At 47.6% G+C, this 22,837-nt stretch overlaps 1 protein-coding gene across 1 annotated transcript in view; it reads left to right on the plus strand.

Annotated features, from left to right (window-relative positions):
* Window positions 1-21,553, plus strand: part of LAMC1 (laminin subunit gamma 1) — a 108,893-nt gene extending 87,340 nt beyond the window's left edge. The window contains exons 14-28 of the mRNA XM_045838421.1: window positions 2,094-2,339; window positions 2,849-3,002; window positions 3,794-3,936; window positions 4,917-5,095; window positions 5,988-6,144; window positions 9,656-9,861; window positions 10,306-10,385; window positions 11,932-12,069; window positions 12,620-12,764; window positions 13,759-13,908; window positions 14,165-14,279; window positions 15,653-15,852; window positions 16,761-16,919; window positions 19,207-19,306; window positions 21,069-21,553. Coding sequence (XP_045694377.1) covers window positions 2,094-2,339; window positions 2,849-3,002; window positions 3,794-3,936; window positions 4,917-5,095; window positions 5,988-6,144; window positions 9,656-9,861; window positions 10,306-10,385; window positions 11,932-12,069; window positions 12,620-12,764; window positions 13,759-13,908; window positions 14,165-14,279; window positions 15,653-15,852; window positions 16,761-16,919; window positions 19,207-19,306; window positions 21,069-21,325 — 2,429 coding nt within the window. The 3' untranslated portion in view covers window positions 21,326-21,553. The remainder of the gene's footprint in view (window positions 1-2,093; window positions 2,340-2,848; window positions 3,003-3,793; window positions 3,937-4,916; window positions 5,096-5,987; window positions 6,145-9,655; window positions 9,862-10,305; window positions 10,386-11,931; window positions 12,070-12,619; window positions 12,765-13,758; window positions 13,909-14,164; window positions 14,280-15,652; window positions 15,853-16,760; window positions 16,920-19,206; window positions 19,307-21,068) is intronic.
* Window positions 21,554-22,837: the final 1,284 nt, after the last annotated feature.

Here is a 22,837-nt window from a genome sequence, read left to right on the forward strand (position 1 = left end):
TTTTGGAGCGAGAGCTTTTCATGCGCTACCATGTCGCTGTGTTGTAAGTTTTCGACCAGATTTTTTAAATTAAGTGTTATTCAGAACAGGTTTTGAGACATTTTAAGGGTGGATCCTGTCTAGAATAGCTAAATTATCTGGTGGAGAAGCAGAACTGAAATGCTGTCTTCATGCTGATCTGGACAGGGGTCTCGGCTGGGGGTCTGGTAACTGTTGACAGTAGAGATGAGCAGGCCCCCGGCTTCCTCTCCCCTCTTAGCATCTTATTTCCACACCGCCACCCCCGCGCCACCCCAGCCACGTTTTCTGGTCGCCGCTGGCCAACTGCAGTGGTCAGTGCCAGTCCTCGTCTGACCTGACCACAGCACTGGACACTGTGGATGGCTTACCTTGCTCCACACCTTTCCTCCTCTTGCCTTTTTTGACACTTCCCTCCCCTGGGTTTCCTCCTACCTCTCTCCTCTTGGGTCTCCTTCTGTCCCATCTGATTCTCAACCCAGAGCTTTCATGTCATCTTGATGATGCTCTCCCCGCAGCTGAGCAGACCCCATCCCCAGGCCTCAGAGCCTCTCTGTGCTACAGCTGCCAAATCTGTCCCTCAGCCCTGACCTCCTGCTCCCGAGCGCCGGCTGCCCGCTTGCCAGCTCCACGTGGGTGGTGGGCTGGAAGCCTGCACGCCCCTCCTCGTCCATTCTGCATCTGTGTCCAGCCTGATGAGACCTGCACACACCGCATCAGCCGGCAGCCTCCCTGGCGAGGGCAGAGAGTTCATTCCAAGGCTCCCTCTCTGTAGGATCCTCGTGGTTTGGTGTCCTTAACCCAGGCTCTCGGCTCCTGGCAGATGGCCTTCTCCAAGCGGTTCTTTCCAGTCAAGGTAGACACCGTTAGGTACCGGGAGTGGCGGCCTCCACCCAGCCCCTGTGGCCCCGATTATAGAGCCCACCCATGGACCCCGTGGCTACTGTTGCAAGTGCTACATCCTTCTGCGGTCTCCTGCGCTCTGCCCACACTTCTGTAGACGGTGTCTCTACTAAATGCTCCTCAAGCTCCTCAGGTCTTGCTAATTGGAATGTGCCAATTCTTTTCTGCCACGACCTTGATGCAGGTGATAAAGGAATCTCAGATTTCAGCAAATCCAAGCGTAAGTCTTGGATGTGCTCTTTTTCCTCTCTTGGCGCCGTTCCATCCCCAGTCTCGTGCATCTCAGGAAAAACACTCCCACCCACCTGGTTGCTCAGGCTCAAACCCTAGGCATCGCCTTGTTCGTCTTTCTTTCATTTCCCGGAAGCAGTCAGCCAGCCACTGTGACTGGTGCTCCCTCAAGTCTGACCACTTTTCGCTCCTTCCGCTGCCGCCCGCCTGGTCTGCACCGCCCTGCCGTCTCCCTGCTTCACCGAGTACTGGGCTTAGTGCGGTGGGAAGGGCCCCGGACTCTGTCCCTGTCTCCCTCTCTGTCCATCCGCCTTTTGGTTGTGGGCAAGTTCCTTAACCTCTCTCACTGTCCCCCTAGCTGTGACAGAGTGGGTGGTAAATGACCATCTCCAGGTTCCCTCTAGAATGCCCAGAGTCTGTGCTAGCTGATGCTGCTCGAACAAGGGTAGCATAAGCCGTTTGTTTTTTAAAAGAATGATCCTCTGCACCCTGCTGTCTGGGACAGCCGTGGTACCAGGAGTCACTTTCCATCTTCCTTAATATCAACAAAAACGAACGTATGTGAACGTGCCGTCCCTTGGGACCGGAAAGGTTAATGACCCTGAGCCCGGCTCACTCACACGGCACTTCCAGCGTGTGACTTCAGGTGATCCTCACAACAGTTGGTGTGAAGTGGGCCAGCCAGGTGCCACTTTCCGATAAGGAAAGGAGGATGTGCCCCAGGTCACTCCGCTGGTTTGGCACAGTGCCGGGACTGCGGCCTGGGTCCTCTGCTCCCCTGGGCTGGTGCCCGGTGTGCGCTGCGCCACGTGGCTTCCCAGCCGGTGGTCACACTGGACTGCCTGTGACCAGTGGTCGCTTGTGAGCAGACTCCCCAGAACCAGCAGCGCCAGAAGTACCCAGGGCCTCTCTTTCCCAACGTCGGGTTGTCCCGTTCCCAGGTAAGAGGTGCGAGCTCTGTGACGACGGCTACTTCGGAGACCCGCTGGGGACACAGGGCCCCGTGCGGCTCTGCCGCCTGTGCCAGTGCAACGACAACATCGACCCCAACGCGGTCGGGAACTGCAACCGCCTGACCGGAGAGTGCCTGAAGTGCATCTACAACACGGCCGGCTTCTACTGCGACCGCTGCAAGGACGGCTTCTTCGGGAATCCGCGGGCTCCCAACCCGGCAGACAAGTGCAAAGGTGATCCGCCGTCCGCCGCTCTGTCACAGCCGTTCTCTCTCTCTCTCTCTGAGAACGCGCCGTGTGGTCCCTTTAAACACTTACAGTCGTTTGGTCTGTAACAACACTGCCCAATGAAATAGATGCACACCACTTATGTCACTTAAATTTTTCTAGCAGAGACTTTGAAATGAAGAGAACCAGGTGAAATTAATTTTAATAATCTGTTTAATCTAACCTACTATGTCTAACATATTGTCATTTCAACAAGCAGCCAGGAATACATTATGGAGATGTATGTCCCCCTCCTGCCCCACCTCGCACCAGGTCTTCAAGACCCAGCGTGTGTCCCACCTCCCCAGCACACCTCCGTTCAGAGCAGCTGCATTTCGCGGGCTCAGGAGCAACAGGCGGACCGATGGCTACTGTATTGGACAACACGAGTCCAAAGAGCCTATTTGAATTGTTTGCATTTCAGTATTTCTCCCAGGTGATTCGCCTCTTTCGCTGTCTCTGTCTCCCCGCCTTAGCCTGCAACTGCAACCCCTACGGGACCATGCGGCAGCAGGGCTCCTGCAGCCCTGTGACCGGGCAGTGCGAGTGCCTGCCTCACGTCACCGGCCGGGACTGCGGAGCGTGCGACCCTGGGTTCTACCACCTGCACAGCGGGAAAGGCTGTGAGAGGTGAGACGTCGGGGGCCTTTGGTAGAAGCAGTCTTTGCTTGCTTTGCTGTGAGAGATGCGTTTTTATGAGTTACCATTGGTTTCACTTTGTTCTGAAATTACTTGAGCGCCTTGGGGAGGCTAGGCACCCAGGGAGGCCATGCCTGGCAGTTGGGATTAAGCTAATGGGAGGAAAGAGTGGAATGCAGCAGCCCTGGCTGTGTTAGCATCACCTGAGCAACATTTAAAAAAAATACACAGCCCTGGCTGGTGTGGCTCAGTGGATTGAGCGCTGGGCTGTGAATCAAGGAGTTACTGGTTCGATTCCCAGTCAGGGCCCATGCCTGTATTGCAGGCCAGGTCCCCAGTTGGGGGTGCGTGAGAGGCAACCACACATTGATGTTTCTCTCCATCTCTTTCTCCCTCCCTTTCTCTAAAAAATAAATATTTAAAAAAATAAAAAAAATACACAAATTACAAGATCCTTTCATAGATGTTTAGACTCAGACCTTCCAGAGTGGCGGGTGGGGAATTCCTGTTTCCAGAGTGCCTGGCCGGTGCCTCTGCAGTGCCAGCGTGGAGAGCCACAGGTAGCGGGTTACACAAACACTGCTGTTTAAACACTGTAAAAAGTGTCTGTGTGTCAAGTTAGAGAAAGAGGTTGCAAGTAGAACTCCTGAAGATTACTTGAACCTCGGGGGCCCAGTAGCCCTTAACATTGTTTTCTATTACAAATTAAGTCAGTCCCGTGCTGGGAGGCGGGGGAAAGTTTGCTTTAAGTCTGTTTTTCTTCCCTGTCGTGTTCATTCCAGGTGTGACTGCCATGCTTTGGGTTCCACCAACGGACAGTGTGACATCCGCACTGGCCAGTGTGAGTGCCAGCCCGGCATCACCGGTCAGCACTGCGAGCGCTGCGAGGTCAACCACTTCGGGTTCGGCCCCGAGGGCTGCAAACGTAAGGGCTGTTGCTGGCACAGAACCCCCATCTCCCCCGATTCCCGGCGGCACCACAGAGAGGTCCCGAAGCGATGTGGACGGCCCCAGTCCACAGGGCTCGCCGCCGGGCTGGCCCTAAATCATTGTCGATGCTGGGCTCAATGAACATTACCCTTTCCTAGAATCCTGGGAGTTGAGAGCTTCCCCGGTTTCTTCGCAACCTCCTTATTTATGTCTTCTTTTATAGTGTTTCTGGTTCTTCCTAATGTCAGTCTTTTTATTTTCCCAAAGAAAAGTTTCCCTTTGATTACCTAACTTTTCTGCTGTGCTTAGTAAAACTTTTTATTGATCACATTCCTAGTGCACATAGTGAAAGAAGGAGAGATTCTGCTCAGAACATGTTTGTTGACCTGCTGGCTGCAGTTGCTGGTTGCTTCCCGCCCTTGGGGCGCTTTTGGTGCGGCTGCGTGTCAACAGCTGCTTCTCCTTGGCCCAGACACTTGCCTGGAATTAGGCCTCAGAACAGCTCGGGGTTTTGCTTTCTGAATTCCTGCATTTCTCCCTTGGAACATAGCATAAGTCGTTGACTCAGTTCAGAGAACAAAGTGGGGAAGCAAACTATAAAGTAATATAAAATAAGCATTAGCGTTTGGGTTTTCTAGTTCCTTAGTAAGAGAAATAAACAGCAGAGAGATGAATTCTTGAAGTGCACCAAAGGGCACTGACTCGTTTAATAGACTAATATCTGTAATTATTAGTAACATGAAATGTAACCCCCTCAAAAGGATGCACATTTTACTTTAAAATTTACTTTTGCTGGCAAAATTTCTGTATTCTTAGCTAAGCAGACTTAACCACTGAAATTCTTATAAATCAGACTTTTTTTTTGTAAGTCTGCTTATAAAGATCATCCCATGAGCTTACTGGTGGCCTAAGTTAAAAGAAAATGTGCTCTTTCTTCTTTTCCGAATTACGTTGTCCTTCCCCTTCCTCCTGCAGCCTGTGACTGTCACCCCGAGGGCTCCCTGTCACTCCAGTGCAAAGACAACGGCCGCTGTGAATGCCGAGAGGGCTTTGTGGGAAGTCGCTGTGACCAGTGTGAGGAGAACTATTTCTACAACCGGTCTTGGCCTGGCTGCCAGGAGTGTCCAGCGTGTTACCGGCTGGTAAAGGACAAGGTGAGCTGTTAACAGAGCGGACATCCATTCATTTGTAGTGCAGACGTCGAGTGGCCCCTCCCTGCGCCCCAGGCTCTGGAGAAATCATGGTGGACATGGGAGACACAGCCCCTGTTCTCACAGCTGCGTGTCGAGGTGCCCGTCAGAGAGCCGGGTGGGGATATCAGGACGGTAATCTAAAATGCCAGGGGGAGGTCGGAACTGGAGAGTCATCAGCACGTAAGGTTTAAAGTCAGAGGAATGGAGTGTAGATAGAGCCCAGGGAATATAGTCAATATGGTAATAACTATGCACGGCATTTGGTGGGTATGGAAGTACTGCAGGGACTACTTTGTAAAGCACACGACTGTCTAACCACTCAGCCGTACACCCGAAACACATACAAAATAACATCGAATGTAAATCCTAATTGAAAAATAAAATTAAGCCCTGGCTGGCGTAGCTCAGTGGATTCAGCGCGGGCTGTGAACCAAAGCATCTCAGGTTCGATTCCCAGTCAGGGTACATGCCTGGGTCGCAGGCCACGGCCCCCAGCAACCGCACATTGATGTTTCTCTCTCTCTTTCTCCCTCCCTCCCTCTCTAAAAAAATAAATAATTAAAATCTCTTTATAAATAAAGAAAAATAAAACTAAAAAGTAGAAATAAAAATGAAGTCAATGGGATGGGCTCCACATTTTTTTCTTTCAAAGCCAGAGAAGTAAAGACACACTCCCCATGCCGTCTGTGTGCATGCAGACATGCGTGTCTGTATACATGTAGACGTGCATGGAGTGTCCAGACCTGCGTGTTACCCAGCGCCTCTGAGCGCCGTGCCTGCAGGAAGTACCGCTGAGTTCTTCGGGAATCCTTGTATGGCCCACCTTTTCCTTTTCTGCCTTCGTTGTGTGTAGGTTGCGGAGCATCGGGTGAAACTGCAGGAGTTAGAGGATCTGGTGGCGAACCTCGGAGCTGGGGGCGAGGTGGTGACGGACAAAGCCTTTGAGGACCGACTGAAGGAAGCAGAGAAAGAGGTGACGGCGCTCCTCCGCGAGGCGCAGGAGGCCAAAGGTACACATGGGGTCCCGGCAGTGGGCGGCTTCCTCAAGGCAGGCAGTCTTTAGGCAGTCAGGAGGTGGCTCCGGACTCAGGGTGAATTAGTGCCGTTCTGTAAAGTTCTTCCTCGGTTTTTCAGCTACACTTGTGGGTTATGGATTATTTTTTAAACAATAAGTGAAAATACAGGAACTTGTCAACTTAATGTTTTAAGAAACAGTAAGCATACAAAATTCTCCCATAAAAATAGTTTTAGATGGTAAAATTGCAACTGTTTTATATAAATTGTGTAAGTGTTCCGAGTAGTTTTTAAAAATCATTGAAGGTGTGTATGATTTTAAGGAGAAAATTTTAATATCAATTTTCTGTCATTCTAGTGAGTAAGAATTCATGTTAGGCACTGCTTTATTTCCTTAGAAAGGACTCTCATAAGGAAAATTGTGGTCTTCATCTGTTGACGGAACAGCTACTAAATGTATAACACTTAGTATTTGCTAAAGTAAAGATTAGAAATCAGTGCCTGCTTTTGAATTTCCCATTTAATATGGAGCAAGCCGGTGTGCTAGTATATACAAAAGTGTGTGTTTTTACATGCTGTGTCATGTGTAATGTCATCTGCAGCTTGGTGCGCTCTCTGTGTCTCTGTGCGTCGCCTGGTGAGACCGATGACAGCCGGAGAGGGGGTGACTTAAGATTTAGAAAACAGTTTATTTGAAAATACTTTATTGACTCTAAAAGAAACAGTTCTGAAACTTCAAAAGTAAAGAAATGTTCAACAATTTACGCGCTTTTTAAATCCCTTTGGATTTTGATTTTGATTTCTTACTCTCTGAACTAAGCTTTTCCCTAAATTTGGATAGGTCCTTTTCTACACTGATGGAGTGCCTGTAGTGTGCCAGGCACTGGGCTAAAAAAACAGTGGTACAAAGATGATGAGTGAGACCCTGTTCCTTCTGTCAGGGTGCTCACCACGTGGCTGAGGTCACTTTGATTTGGGGCATTCCGTTGCGGAGACACAGTGTCCCTGGGTACTCAGGGCAAATGCGCTAACATTGGCTCACACCTGGACCACGTGGTGGACTTCCCTGCTGAGTGTCCGAATTTGTGTCCACCTGGGATCAGAGAAGTGTTCCTGTTAAAACACAGGTCAACAAAAACTAAACACATTGCTGACTTCTTGTTGTAAACATCTCTAATATCTAGAGTTTTGATTTATAAAGTTATCAACACAGAGAAGGAAGTCATTGGGGACACCTGCTTTTGGCCAGCTTTATTTTCATGTGAGAATCCAGAGTGTGTGCTATGAGGTACACTTGTAAAAATCGAAATATGAAAGAAGAGGACCATAGTTCGTATCTCCTTTAGGTGTTTATCTTTTGTTTTGATTGTAACATTTGAAGTACTAAGAATACATTAAGAGGAATTAAATGTTTCCTGTTCTTTATCAACAAAAGTGGTGTGTCTGATGAAGGAAAGGTTTTCCTATTCCAGCACATGCCAGAGTTCACCACAGAGTTTTTAGGATATCCATTCCCCAGCAACAATGTGTGACACGCGTTTTGCCATTAATGCATTCTTTTGAAACAACTTCCCCTCTGTCCTGCCACGTGCATTGAAGGATTGAAATGCGGGGTTATCATTCTGAAGTGCCGTCAGCCCGCCTGGGCGGTGGGGTCTGCACACAGCTCTGGTGCCGGCAGCACCAGCGCACGCGAGTGGTCGGGAGGCACGAAATGGGGGCCACCCGGCACTGCCCCTCGTCTAAGGTCCTGTCTCAGTGCAGCCCCAGCTACATCTAGCTCCCTTCGGCCACAGTGACTCCCTACTTCCTCTGCCAGGCCGGTGACTCTGTTGGACACGGGCTCTGATAGGACATGGCCATGGCATTCCTCTTGAGCTACCTGAAAGGTGGGGGAGGAAGTGAGCATCTGCCTCCCAGAGCTCTGGGAGTACCATCGCAAGGCTGCGGTTAAGGTCCACTCCCACTTAGGCCTTATTCGTGGAGTTCCTGGCTGACCTTCCTACTTGGGTCCAAACTAGCCAAAAATAAAAATATCTTTGCAGTGATTTATCTTTCCAGACTGTCCCGAAGCAGTCGTTTGTAGTTCCGACGTGTTTATTCTGCAGCTTGAAGAGGCGATTATATGGTGCCACTAGGTCTTGCAGTTAGAGTTACGGAATTGGAAGGCCTTTGAAGTGACTCTACCAGTTGGGTTATCTGTTCTCTGGTCAGATTCTTTGTTCCTCTGAAGAACTATGCACAGAGATTGGTATCTGGTACATTCTTGAAGCTCTAGCGGAGGTGTCCCACCTTTTGGCGGCTCTGGGCCACGCTGGAAGAAGAAGAGCTGTCACGGGCCACACATTGAATACATTGCAACATGTAGTCACAAAAAAACCTCACCATGTTTTAAGTAACTTTATGATTTTGTGTTGGGCCACATGCATAGCCATCCCGAGCACATGGAGCCCGTGGGCTGCAGATTGGACACCCCTGAGGGAAGGGGCTTCCAAACTTTCCCTGGTTGCTTACACCTACCTCCTAAATTAAATGATTTTCTGTGGCTTCAGTTTGTTTTATCTTTTGTGTTTTCTGTAAAATCTTCAGCTTATCCAAGACTTGTGTAAGGAAGCCTCTCAGCGGGTGCCCTGGGTGGAGGTAGGCAAACGGTGTGCAGTGAGTGGCCCAACTTCGCACGTGGATTTTGTCGGCCCTGCTTGCACGTCGCTGTCTCCCAAACCTGTGACTTATCTTCACTGATCTTAACTTTGACCTCTCCTCTTCCGCACATTCCTCGGAACACTTAGATGCCAACACTGAGCCTCCTGCTGGAAACAAGAGCTGGTCAGTTTTGAGTAGGACTTACCTATCGGTTCGTGTATGTTAATATATAACCTCATGATGTGAGAATTTTAAAAATGACAGAGTTATATTTGTAAGGACTTATATTTTATCTTTTGATTTATCAGGACCCGGGTATGAGGCTTAAGTCGAATGGGCTGAATTAATAAAGAACAATTCGAAGAACTATTTAAAAGCAGAAATCAGTTTTTTACACAGATACGCCAGAGGTAGGGAGTGACAGGAAGAGTCTGTTTAGTTTAAAATACAAAACGAATCTAACTTGCCATACTTCAACACCTGAATCTACTTGCTTCCTAGTTTAAAAAAATGTCCGGCTCCCAGGGCTGGGATGCCCTTAACAGTGTGTTTCTGTGATGAACCCCGGCACATGCTGGAATAGGAAAACCTCTCCTTCATCAGACACGCCTCATGGGAGTCTCCTCTTTGCCAGTCACTGTGTGAAACTGGGGATATTACAGTGATGAGGAAGAAAGACGAGCTCATGGTCAAGTGTGTGTGGGACAGCAGGGCACTGTAATTAGACTGGCCGCCCCTGCTGTGCTGACGGGCTTAGGGGAGACTTGTCAGAAGGGTGCTGTGTTGGCTTGGATTCCGTGGGAGGTGACGTGCCCCCCCACCCTGCGGGTAATTCATGCCCCTTCTTCTGCGTTTCCGTTGTAGATGTGGACCAGAACTTGTTGGATCGCCTCCAGCGAGTGAATAACACCTTATCCAGCCAAATTAGCCGTTTGCAGAATATCCGGAATACCATCGAAGAGACTGGAAACTTGGCTGAACAAGCACGTGCCCGGGTGGAAAGCACAGAGCAGTTGATTGAAATTGCGTCCAGGGAACTTGAGAAAGCCAAGGTTGCCGTTGCCAATGTGGTGAGTGATCGTGATGCTCCGAAGTGGGGGTGAGAGTGGGGGCGGGGACATCCCTTGGTAATTGGCAGGAGGTGTGGTGGGGTACGCCTTCAGCTAAATTGACTCCTGGTGTCCTTTGGTTTGTCTCTAAACTTGGAGCGAGAAAGCCACATTTCTCATAGCAGTCATGTAATTGTTATCGGGAACTGGATAAAAACCAAAGGGTCCTTTCTCTAGCTCTGTTCTTTCTACGGCACGAGGCAATTTGAGCTTCTTTCACCCCTACTGAAAATAGAAGTCATAAACCACAGTCAGGAATGCTGCTGAGGTTGAAGATCTCTGAAATCGAGAAGAGGCATTCTTTTTGCTAAATGACACTATAGAAATTTAGTGTTGAGAACTTGCTTGATTGAAGTTAAATAATCCAGTCCTTTAAAACTGGTGCTCTGTTTATTCCCTCTGCAGTCGATCACTCAGCCGGAGTCTACGGGCGACCCCAACAACATGACCCTGTTGGCCGAAGAGGCTCGCAAGCTTGCTGAGCGGTAATCTCCAGACCCCCATGTAACGGCTTCCCTGCCGCGCGGCCGTGCTCTCCCGTCCCGTGCTCACAAAACAGACCCTTTCCCCGTCACCCACTCCTGCCAGGGCTGCTCTCTCTTCTGAAATGTTTTCAGCTGTGTCTTTGCCTGCCTTTAGTTGGAAATGAGAATATTTACTTTGAATATTAGAGTTTGATGACTTGAAGGGAAATTATATTTGCACATCTGAAAAAAACTTACATTTTTAGATGTTTAATTTTAAAACCTTAAATAGGTAGTTAAGAAGCTCGATAGAATTCAGTTATTTTAGAAATTTTTAAATGTTTAATTAAAATGTTTGCTTTTCAATAGAAAACTTTTACTAAGCCATATGTGAAAATCAGCCAAAGAAAATAGACCATTTCATTCTTGATTTTTAAAAAAAATTAAGTGTCATGTAATTTTTAAGAAGATTTTCAATTATAGAGGGCATCAAGTCAAAAAAAATTTTTTTAAATAAAATTGCTAGAATGTAAGCTTCTCGAGGGTAGGCATCTCTGTGCTTCATTCCCCGCTGACGTCCTCACTGCCTGGAGCAGCGCCTGGCACACGGTAAGGGCGAAGCCACGGTGAATGCATCGCAGAGCGGCCTGGCGGCCTCCTGGGTGTGCAGGGCAGGCGTGAAGAAGCCTGGTGTGGGAGTTGCAGCCTCCGTGTCGGGAGCAGCTACACTGGCAGCTTGCTCAAACCTGTGCTCTCTTTCTGTGACTTGTGACCATGTGAGCTGTGCAGTTCATTCAGTTCACAGAACATTCGTGGTTTCACGGCTGGGTTTTCTGATTACGAGGAGACAGCCGAACACACGATGGAAGGCTCCCGAGCGAGTTAGGTTCTTGATGAGTGAATTTCAGTGTACTTCATTCATGGATCTTGAAGAAGAGTTTGTCATACCAAAAGGGTGGATACTTATTGCAGTGTGACAATATAATACAAAATTTTAGAGCTAAAAAAAATTTAGTGGTTACGCAGCTAAAATGCATTATTTGGCTGGAGTGCCTGTTGATATGTTTCTTGCTGTTTGGGGTGGAGTTACTTTTCTGGGCCAGTAATTGGGTTGCATGTAAGAAATCCGAATAGTCAAAGCTATTTCAAGACTATGTAGTAACTGAACCAGAGGAGTGATGAAACAGGCTCAGTCTGGGGCTTGTGTTTATGGGTAGACATGGGGTTTGTTGCTAGTGCACATGGTTTCATGTATATGAATTTCTCCTAAATAATTATTATAAGTAAGTTTCTGAGGAAATGTAAGCATTTGCTCCTGTAAGTTTTATACCATTAATTTTCTTGGAAAATACTATGTTTCTCAAATTACAGAATGCTATTTATACACTCAGGCCCCTTGAAATGATTACAGAATTCCAATTTCATAAGATTTTCTGATACCTACAGTTGTATATATACAAATTAGTATATGTACGTATAATAATAAGGTTACCATTACCTAAGTTTTGCTGCTTTCTCTATTAGATAGTTCTGTTTCATGGGTCATTTTTCCTTATATGTTATTCAGCCACAAGCAAGAAGCTGACGACATCGTACGAGTGGCAAACACAGCCAGTGACACGTCAACTGAGGCATATAACCTGCTTTTGAGGACGCTGGCGGGGGAAAACCAGACAGCACTGGAGATCGAAGAGCTGAATAGAAAGTGAGTGAACTTTAAAAGCGGCTGAGAGGCACTTGGTTGTTCTTGCAAAGTAACACCCATTCGGTGAAAAATTAAATGCCGGCATGTTCAGAGCATGTGTTTGTGGAGCAAGAGTTCTTTTGTTCATCATGCTTTTCAGATGGTTTTATAATCAGAGCAGGGATGGAGAGCAATGGAGATTTTATTTGATCCAGCTACTTGGACTGCAGAAAATGGTAACAGGACTAGCCATGATACTCAAAATTCTGCATAAATGGAAACAGAAGAGGAAAAAAAATTGTAACAAGAGAGATAATTTACTTGAGTGATAAATACTTGAAGTGTATCCAAAATGAGAAAAGGATAAGTAAACCCTGTGTTATGCATAGAAGACGTGAGATGAAATACAAATTTCAGCTATGTTGGTAGCGCACAATAGCATTTTAACGTGGCATTTTCTTTGAGGTTTTGGAAGTACTATCATAGCGATTTCAACTAAAATGAATCCAGTTAATACCAAGATGCCAGAAACAACTGAGTTTTCCGCTAAACCCCACCTCTTGTTGCTCAGGTACGAGCAGGCGAAGAACATCTCGCAGGATCTGGAGAAGCAAGCTGCCCGGGTGCACGAGGAGGCCAAGCGGGCCGGCGACAAAGCCGTGGAGATCTACGCTAGCGTGTCCCAGCTCACTCGAGTGGACTCAGAGGCCCTGGAGGTAGGGGCTTGACACTCTGTCTGTATAGGGCTCTGGTTGTCACTACTGTCACGCACCCCAGTCCCACCCTCCCCCCGCCACACACACAAACACACAGTCAGGGTTAGAGCTGTTCTGCTGCCCTGCAGCTGTCGCGGGGACCTGCCTCTGAGGTCCGCCCACTGACGGTCAAGTCCTGTTTTAGATACGTAATAGAACTGATTGGAGGGAAGAGTCCTGTGAGTATAAGCATTAAAAAGCAAAGACTATTTTCGTGGTATGAGTAGTCCCCCCTAAATTTTTAATATGCATCTAGATTATAATACACTTGCATTAATTAAAGCAGAGTGCACCTGGACCATTAACTTCCAGGCACCATCTGGTGTGAACAAGAGAGAAATGGTTTAAATCGGAAAAAAAAGCTATCAGCATTCTCTGGGCCAGGTAAAACATTTTGGAATTGGTGGTTTTTTTATTTCACCTGCACTCGAATCATGAATCTGCTCTCACCAGGCTCTGGATAAATGGTGTATTTCAACATGAACTTGAAACTTAGTATAATCTTACCTCTTGCACCCAAGGTGTGGACTTGATTTTCACCATAAAGGTTGAGGCCTCTTTAGGCATGTATGTACCGTATGATTCTGCACACAGTAGACAGAGCTCATTGGTGAGGGTAATAACCAGACCAATGAGCTGCATTATTGGAAACGTGGGTGTGGAAATTGACTGGAAAGAGATGCAAGGGAATTTCCGGGGGTGGAAATATTCTGTATCTTGATTGGGGCGTTGGTGACAGGTGAATGTGTTTGTCTAGATTCATCAAACTAAGTGTCGTGCCTGTCACCATGTGTAAAGTGTACATCACTTTTTACAGTGAGGCGTGTATCAAATCTTGAGCAATGCTGTTCTTCTAAAAATACCTATTGGGTAGTAAGTATTGTAGAGTCACTAAGCCTACCTTTTCATCCTTCTGTTTTATCTTAAATGTCGTGATCTTATTTGCCTTTCACAGAACGAGGCAAATAAAATAAAGAAGGAAGCCGAGGACCTGGACCGTCTGATCGACCAGAAGTTGAAAGATTATGAGGACCTCAGAGACGACATGAGAGAGAAGGAATATGAAGTAAAGAAACTTCTGGAGAGCGGAAAGGTCGAACAGCAGGTTGGTTTGATTGGCGGGTTGCTTCATTGCTTGGGGCGAACATGGAAACGGTCCACGTGTTAGCTGCCTCCAGAATGCTACTAGAGCTGCGGAGGCGGCACAGCAGGAGGCATTCAGAGGGGCCTTACGCGGGACGCCCAGGCCTCACCTGCTGGGTGCCGGCCAGTCTCGGGGTGGTGGCCTGGCAGCCTGATCCGTCAGGAGAGAGGTGGTCAGCCTTGGCCGGCCTGCCCTCTGATCCGCCCTGTGTTCGCAGACTGCCGACCAGCTCCTCGCCCGAGCCGACGCCGCCAAGGCTCTCGCGGAAGAAGCTGCCAAGAGGGGAAGAAACACCTTACAGGAAGCCAACGACATTCTCAACAACCTGAAAGGTGCGAAAGGGTCAAATAGAGGGCCCCTTTGTATGCTGCCTCCACAAGGGCGAGTTCCTTTTTCCTTTTCCTTTCTTTTTTACAGAATTGTTACTGTATTTTTTCCATTACCATTTAGTCCCCTTATCGTCTCTGATGATACACAGCATGAAAGATTTTATAGTCATCACCACCCCTTATCTGCGGGAGAGTACATTCTAAGACTGCTGCTGGATGCTTAAAGCCATGGATAGTATACATACCTATGATAAAGTTTAACTTATAAATTAGGCACGGTAGGAGATTAACAACAATAACTAATAATAAAATAGAACAATTATAACAGTGTGCCATAATGAAAGTAACTGAATGTAATCTCTCTCAAAATCTTACTGTAGCATATATATACTGCATGGATACAGTATGCCACCTTAAAAGTAATGAATTGTTTCCAGAATTCCCTGTTTCACATTTGTGGACTGTGGTTGACCACGGATAACTGAAACAAAACCACAGACAAGGGGGCCTGCTGTGGCATACATAATAAACCCCACATACCTGTCATCCACGTTCAATAGTTAGGGTTTTTACTGCACTTGCTTCATCCCCCAGCGCCCAGCTTCCATTGCCGGTGACGTATTTCAGAGAAAAACCCCAGAGCGCATGTCCTCTGACCCCTGCATGCCTCGTAAGAAGAAAAAAAAGGAAGTTTTCTTACGGTGGGGTAACATGCATAACCCAGCTGTGCCTATTAGCTGACCTGTACTGGTGAACTGACCTTCCGTTTTCTCTGCCAATTACATTTCAGTCTTTGTGTCTTCTTTCATCGCCCAGGTAAAAAGGAAGTGTTCTGAATTCACTGTGTAGCCCTGGACTTGTCTCTGATAAAGTAGCCACAGGACCCTCACAGGCTCTGTGAGTGTAGGGTCCTGGGGTCAGTGGGCTCGAGTTGGAATCCCCATCCCTGTCTTCCTGGGAATCCTTGGGGAAATTATCTGCCTCTTTGATCCTCAGTTTTCTCACACGTAAAAATGAGGCAATGCCCGCGTCAGAGGCAGGCAGAGCTCCTAACTCAGCACCGAACGCATACGTAGTGAACACAGGTACACTGCAGGTACTCTGGTACTGGGTGAGGGGTAGGGATGGTGTACTCAGAACCCTGCATGGAAGTCGACTTTCAGGTAAGAACTTGCTTTCCAGGATCAGGTGTTCATTCCTGTGACTCTGCCATGTAGAACTGTGTGCTTTGTTCTGCTGAGACTTCGGTCCCCGCTCTTGCTCATTTTTCTCCCCTATCATTGTTTGTAACGTAAAATCTGGTGGCAGCTCCCCGAAAGGATCCCTTTGGGCTTGTTGAGAGCTTAGTTCAAATGCATGTCTTGAACTTGTTTTAGACTTTGATAGGCGAGTGAATGACAACAAGACCGCTGCGGAGGAAGCACTGAAGAGAATCCCTGCCATCAACCAGACCATAATGGAAGCCAACGAAAAGACCAGGGAGGCACAGCTGGCCCTGGGCAACGCGGCCGCGGACGCCACCGAGGCGAAGGACAAGGCCCACGAGGCAGAGAGGATCGCCAGCGCGGTCCAGAAGGTGTGCACGCGCCTCTCCCCGAAACAGAGGCTTTGCTCATGGGTTTCCCTGGTCGTTTTCCGGTTTCTTTCCGGCCCCTAAGAGCCGTCTTAACTCTTTTCCTTGACTTCAGTACAATGATCTTAAACGGACCTTGTTTTTCCCTGCCTAGGCATTAGAGCAGGTAACCACACCGCCCGAGGAGGCAGAATCATCAAAAGGGTCTTTGACGCCAAGATTTCTGCTGTTGCAGGGGCAGCATCCGAGCTGTGAGGAGGGGGATGGCTTCGATGGCCCGTAGAGCCCTTCCTACAAAAAATCAGACTCTTTTTAAATAAATGTAGTTCTTTGACTTGGACGGTTGACATTTTTCAATCTCGTATGGAGTGCCAAGTCAGTACAGCTTTCAAGCTGCTCATCCAAGCATGCGCTGTGTCTAAGCCCCGCCTACTTAGAATTTCTGTGGGTTCCTCTACCTGTTGTAAAGAGTATTTTCTTCAGGCTGGCTTTTTCCCTGCCTGCAGGCCAGTCTGTTTATTTTATTGAAAGGAGAGATTGGTGCTGATTTTAAAATCACGTATTTCAGAATTATGGTCTTTTGTACATTATGATGAACTGCCAAGTAGAACAAGACCAGCTTTGAATTTAAAATTCATCCAAGTGAGTCCGATCAATACGATGTGGTGGGAAATGCACCCCATTTAAATGCTGAGCATTTGCCAGCTGTGTGACCATGGCTAGAAATGGAACTCACAGAACATGAGGTTTTCAGGGTTAAGAAGAGACAAAAATAGATTATAACATACATGTTCTATAACATATAGAACATACATTCACATGCAGTGTAGATTACTGCCTTGTTCTGTTGAGCCATTTCATAGATTAAGGAAAGGGAAAGCTTTTTAAACCGTGATTTATTTCGTGCCTAGAATGCCACCAGCACCAAGGCAGAGGCGGAGAGGACCTTCGCAGAAGTGACCGACCTGGACGGCGAGGTGAACAGCATGCTGAAGCAGCTCCAGGAAGCAGAGCAGGAGCTGAAGCGGAAACAGGATGAGGCGGACCAGGACATGATGATGGCAGGGATGGTAAGCGGGGCGGCACATCGGCCCACGGGCAGGGAGTGAAGGGAGTTTCATGAAAAAGAGTCTCTTTCATAGGGACTTCTGGTTTTCATTGTGTTTTTATGGTCAAGAACTGGGTTAGCAACTTACATAGAAGACTAAGAATTTGGACCTCCTGCCAGGTTCTTGCACAATGGTCCTGTCCTGAAGCTGCCCTCAGTTAAAATCGAGACATTGTTTTGCACGTCTGAGGTTTTGGGGTATTGAAGAGTAGGCAATTATATTTTGTGAATGGGTAATTCACAGAGAGTAGAAAATCAAAAAGGAGCTAAGAGGGATGCAGTGAAAAGGTAATTTCCTTCCGGCTCTTGTTCTCCCAGCTAACTTGCCCCCTAGAGCCAGAGATCAGTTTCTTGTGTAAAAGGACATTTTTGAAGCTGACAGAATATCCGTGATTTGCCCTGACTGGTGTGGCGCAGTTGTTTAGGCGTTGTCCTCCAAAGTGAACCATTGCTGGTTCGATCCCTGGTTAGGGCACATGCTAAAAAACAGGCCTTTTGCTGCGGGTCGTTTTCACCTTGGGATGGGAAGGAGAAATACTAGCCAGTTATTGTTAGGTAAAGAAAACTTTCAGGAAGTGATAACAGGAAGCATCCCTGTGCAAACTCCCTATTTTATTAGGCCCTTTTTTTTTTCTGAATTGTCCCTTTTTTTTCTGGATTGTCCTCATTTCCGTACCAAGGTGTGGCTCCAGTGGAAATTCCCACATAGTAAAAATACGTGTTTCTCGTATTTGCTGATGGTCTGTGGATTTCATCTGTAATCTGCTTGTAGACACATTCGTTTTAGAGCCTAGTGAAAAAAGAAGGCTGTGTTCTTCATAAGCTTCAAAAAAAGGTATAGACTCAATTCAAAGAATGGAAAGAAAGATCCATTTTTTGTTCCTTTTGGTAAGTAACCTCTACAGGGCACAAAGCACCGTCACACACTCTGTCCCGTCTGTGTTTTCATCCATCCTGAAAGGCCAGCATCGGGCCAGTGGTGTTGGAGTGTGTAACAGGGTTTGTTTTGTTTTTTAGCAAAAGAGCGCAGGCTCATGGTGGTTGCTGGGCAAGGGGCAGCAGGGCCAGCGCGGTCGTGCTGCACCCGGCTCGTCCTCGCTGGGTCCTCGTGTGCCCAGAAAAGCCTGAGGGGCTCCGTAGGGGTGCGTGGCTGTGATCTGAACAGAGATTAAGCATTGACTTGGGAAGGGCTTTACCCCTTTGCTTTCTTTTTCTGTTTAAACCTTTGGCACTGTTCCTATCCCAAAATATTGCATTGCCTTGACCCTGAAACTAGGGAGAACAATTACGCGGCAGGGAGCTCGAAGCCGCCCGTTTGGGTCCCGGCTGGGTTTGTTTGGGAGAGCATCTGCGTTCTGATACTTAGACACTTCCCCTTCCCTGGCCGGCTCCTGTGACTCACACACAAGTGTGTGTATTCAGGTTTCGTGGAATTTTCCCAAATATATTTACTTTGGGTCTATTCTTAAAACGTAAATTGTTGTGCCCCTGTGTGTGCGTGTGTGTGTGCGCGTGCCTGCACACGCAGGTCAGGGACACAGTTGTAGAACAGTGTCACATGATTATAAAAGTTTTCTGAGAGTAGGATATTTCCCTTTCTTTATTATTACTTTTAATCCTCACCCAAGTATATGTTTACTGATTTTAGAGAGAGAGGAAGGGGGAAGAAGAGAGAGAGAAACATTGATGTGTGAAACATGGACCAGTTGCTTCCTGTACACGTCCCAACTGGGGATCGAACTTGCAACCTTTTGGTGTTCAGGATGATGTGCCAACCAACTGAGCTACCTGACCAGGGCTCAGAATAGGACATTTTCAATAATCAAGTCCCTAAGAGTGTTCTGAAGGACATATTTGGGGTCTAAAACATAGTTTTTATGCTCATTCTTTAAAAACAACTTGTTTCTGCTTGATGGATTTTATTATCAATACACTTCCATGTATTCTTGAGTGAGAATGAGAGAAAAGGAGGTAATTTTGATCTTTGAAATACAAATACAGTTAATGTATACAGAATGAGTGCCTACTCGTGAGGTTATATGAATTAAAAGTAGCAACACCCTCAACATAAAGATATGACCCCCCACCCCCTCCCCCAAAAAGAAAACCTAAGTGAGAGATTGTGGTTTTATGAGTTAGGAAAGGGGAGAGCACCTGAAATTTGTTGGCTCCGTGGGGAAAAAATATTTCAAGAAGATGCAAACATACCACCAGGACCATGTGCATCATCCGTGGTTTCCCCCATCCAGGCCTCTCAAGCTGCTCAGGAAGCCGAGATCAATGCCAGGAAGGCCAAGAACTCCGTTACCAGCCTCCTCAACCTTGTGAATGACCTCTTGGAGCAGCTGGGTGAGTAGCCATAGAGTCATTTCAGGCCTCCTCCGATTCTTTGTACTGATCTTGGGATCTGCTCTAGTTGACTGCAAACAGATACTATATATAAGGTGAGTATTGTGTGAATTGAATCCTGACGTTATGCTGCATTGACTCAAGAAGGACTTACGCGGTCCTTCCGTGGAATCTGACCTCAGTGTTGGAGTCTGACTGTGGTCCAGGGACTCACAAATTTTGGAGACGGGCTGCCGGTAAGGACGGCTCATTTCTGGTCGAGGTTTACAATGCAACTGAACAGTGATTACTCTTAGCTCGTCCTGCCAATGAGTGTCTTTAAAGGGTTTCAGCGATGGGATAAAAGAACACTTTCAGCTGGTCATGACTTCACTGCCTGGAATTCTCATTTGCCAGTCGAAGGATGATCTGATGACTTGATTGATACTTATATGCCACAAGAAAGAAAAGGTTTGATTTTTCCAGGAACCCTCTTTTAATCTAGTCCTACAGGGAGCAGGCGTCGCTCTAAGACGGAAGTACTTTGCCTCCAGCCTTCATTATAAAGTGGGATTACTCCGGTCAGTTCAGCTTCAAGGCTGGGCGGCATCCATTCATTTCCTAGCCTTTAAAGTTTGGGCCGTGTTTCTTTTGGGGGATCAGTCTCACATTTCAAGAATAGTGAATTAGGTGCTAGCCAATGGGTTTTAAATGATAGCAAGCTAAAAGAGGTAGCTTTTCGTGGCAGAAGGGGCTGGATTTAAAGTCTGTCAGACTTGAGCTGGAGTCTTTGCTTTGTTGTGTATGAGCTGTGCGAACTCGGGCGGATGGCCGAGCATCCGAGAATCACTGCCGTACGGTGGCCGTGGGAGCAACTGTCAGGTGCGGTGTGTGTCAGGTGCTGATTTCTGTGCAGCCATTTGCTTTCATTTGTCACGGAAGCAGTTCCTTTCAAAAGAACCTCTTTTGCTCGCTCATTTTATGGTTTCTTTTTCTTTTTTTAAGATTTTATTTATTTTTAGACAGGGGAAGGGAGGGAGAAAGAGAGGTAGAGAAACGTCAGTGTGTGGTTGCCTCTCACACACTCCCAACCGATGGCCCACAACCCAGGCAGGCATGTGCCCTGACTGGGAATCGAACTAGTGACCCTTAGGTTCACGGGCTGGCGCTCAGTCCACTGAGCCACACCAGCCAGGGCTTTCTCGCTCATTTTAAAATGAAGCTTTGCTGAAATGATTTCAGTGTGATAACCCTGGCCATTTTCCATAGGAGGGCTCCTAATAATGTCTACCCCTTGAGAGCAGGACCTGACTCCCAGAACCGGCCCAGCTTCCCGAGAGTCTGTGTGCTGCGGGCTTGGGGTTCTAGCACACAAGCTTTTGTGTACATTAGATGGCTCTAAAATGACACACAGATTACATATGTAGACATGGAAAAGGCATTGTATGTCACCAGATGACCTTCAAAACCACAAATGAGGCTTAAGGTCTAAACCGTGGTAGCCATGTATTTAGAAAACATTTCACAAAAGCCATTTCTCAGAAGAGAATGGCCAGCCCAATAGTCATTCCACGTTTGTGCCATTCCTGCCCGCATAGGCTGGCGTCGGCACTTGCTTGGCGTTGTGCACGCCCTTGATTGATGAGAACAATCCACGTCTGCAGGCCACCTCGCCATAGTGGCAGCTGTGGGCGTTATACAAAGGGGGCGGGTGCCTGGGGAGTGGAGTTACAATCCTCCCTGAATGCGTCTGTTCTCTCCTGTGTCCTCTCTGACTCTTCAGGGCAGCTGGACACAGTGGACTTGAACAAACTCAATGAGATCGAAGGCACCCTGAACAAAGCCAAAGACGAGATGAAAGTCAGCGATCTCGACAGGAAAGTGTCTGACCTGGAGAACGAAGCCAGGAAGCAGGAAGCTGCCATCATGGACTACAACAGAGACATCGAGGAGATCTTGAAGGACATCCGCAACCTGGAGGACATCAGGAAGACCTTGCCGTCCGGCTGCTTCAACACCCCGTCCATCGAGAAGCCCTAGTAGTGTCTCCCTCCGGGGCTGGAAGGCAGCACTCCCCGCGGGGAGCCGTCGTGAGGCCGTACGGTGCCTTAACACAAAGATTACATTTTCAGACCCCCGCTTCTCTGCTGCTCTCCACCGCTGTCCTTTTGAACCAGGAAAAGTCACAAAGTTTAAAGAGAAGCAAATTAAAAACATCGTGAATCGGGAACAAAGGGTTTTATCTAATAAAGTCTCTCTTCCACCGAATGGCGCTCCCTTACCCACACTTCCCCTTCCGAGTCACGTAAGGGTGTGGCCTCCTACCTTGTGGTTCAGTGGCATGAGCACTTCGTGGGAACCAGTGTCTGCCAGGGCCGAGCAAGTCGCCCTCCCTTGCTCACTGTCGCCAACAGAACCTCCTCAGTCTCAGTACTCTTGTTTCTATGAAGGAAAAGTTTGGCTGCTCATAGTGGCATTGTGATGGCCAGTATATCGAGTCCATAGCTAAAGAAAAGGCATCTCCCGCCCCTCCTCCTTTTAAGCAAAAGTAACTAAAACATCCTGTGCCAAAGGTATCGGTCCTTTAGAATGTCGAGAGCCATCACCAGTTGTTGTAGCTACTTTGAGCGTAGGCCACTGAGCCATCCACGGGTAAGCATGCAATGGTTTATGACAGTCTCCAGGAGAATGTGAGACTGCAGAAGCAGGCTGAGCATTGTCTCCTATGGCAGTAATTGACTAGGAAGATCAACTTCTTTCAGGTCTATGGGCAGCTGATAGTTTAAATCTGGATGGGCAGCTGGTACTCGCCAACAGACATCTTTTGGTATTTTAGTCAGTGGGATTTATGCAGAAGAAACAGGGATATGATAACCACTAAAGTTTTCCTTTCGAAACCTAATTCTTAGAGCTTTGTTAGTAGGTCAGGATGGCAACTAGTCTTGTTATCAGGCGGAGAACAGCAGTTGGTCCCTAAGATCTTGACAAACAGAACGAAAGGAAAACAAGCCCTCGTCTTTTCCAGCACACGGATGAAACTTAGGCACAGCTCTTATCGTCGGGATCCCGTGTGTCCATTTCCCTCCCGCTGGGAAGAGATGAAACATTTGACCCTTAGCCTCAGTTTTCTTCCAACATCCCCACCTTCTAGAATCCCCCAAAACAGGGTTTGCCAAATCCAGGCGGCGGATAACTTGCACTCAGTAGCTCACGCGGCTGCTGACACCATCTAGTTCCTGCACTTTGTGGTTCAAACCCACTCCGCCGACCCTTCCCTCGGATGTGTCGAGGGAAGACCCTTACGCGGAGTTTCCTAGTGGGCTTCTCAACTTTTGATCCTCAGCTCTGTGGTTTTCTTTTAAGACCACAGTGTGACAATTCCCTGCCACACGACCCCCTCCTCCTTCCAACCTGCCTTTGAGAGTCATATATAGCCTTTAACACTATGCAACTTTGTACTTTGCGTAGCGGGGGAAAGAAACTATTATCTGACACACTGGTGCTATTAATTATTTCAAATTTATATTTTTGTGTGAATGTGTTTTTTTTGTT

This window comes from Phyllostomus hastatus, unplaced genomic scaffold, assembly GCF_019186645.2.
Source record: "Phyllostomus hastatus isolate PE091 unplaced genomic scaffold, TTU_PhHast_1.1 phas_contig_283, whole genome shotgun sequence".
NCBI classification, from domain to species: domain Eukaryota; kingdom Metazoa; phylum Chordata; class Mammalia; order Chiroptera; family Phyllostomidae; genus Phyllostomus; species Phyllostomus hastatus.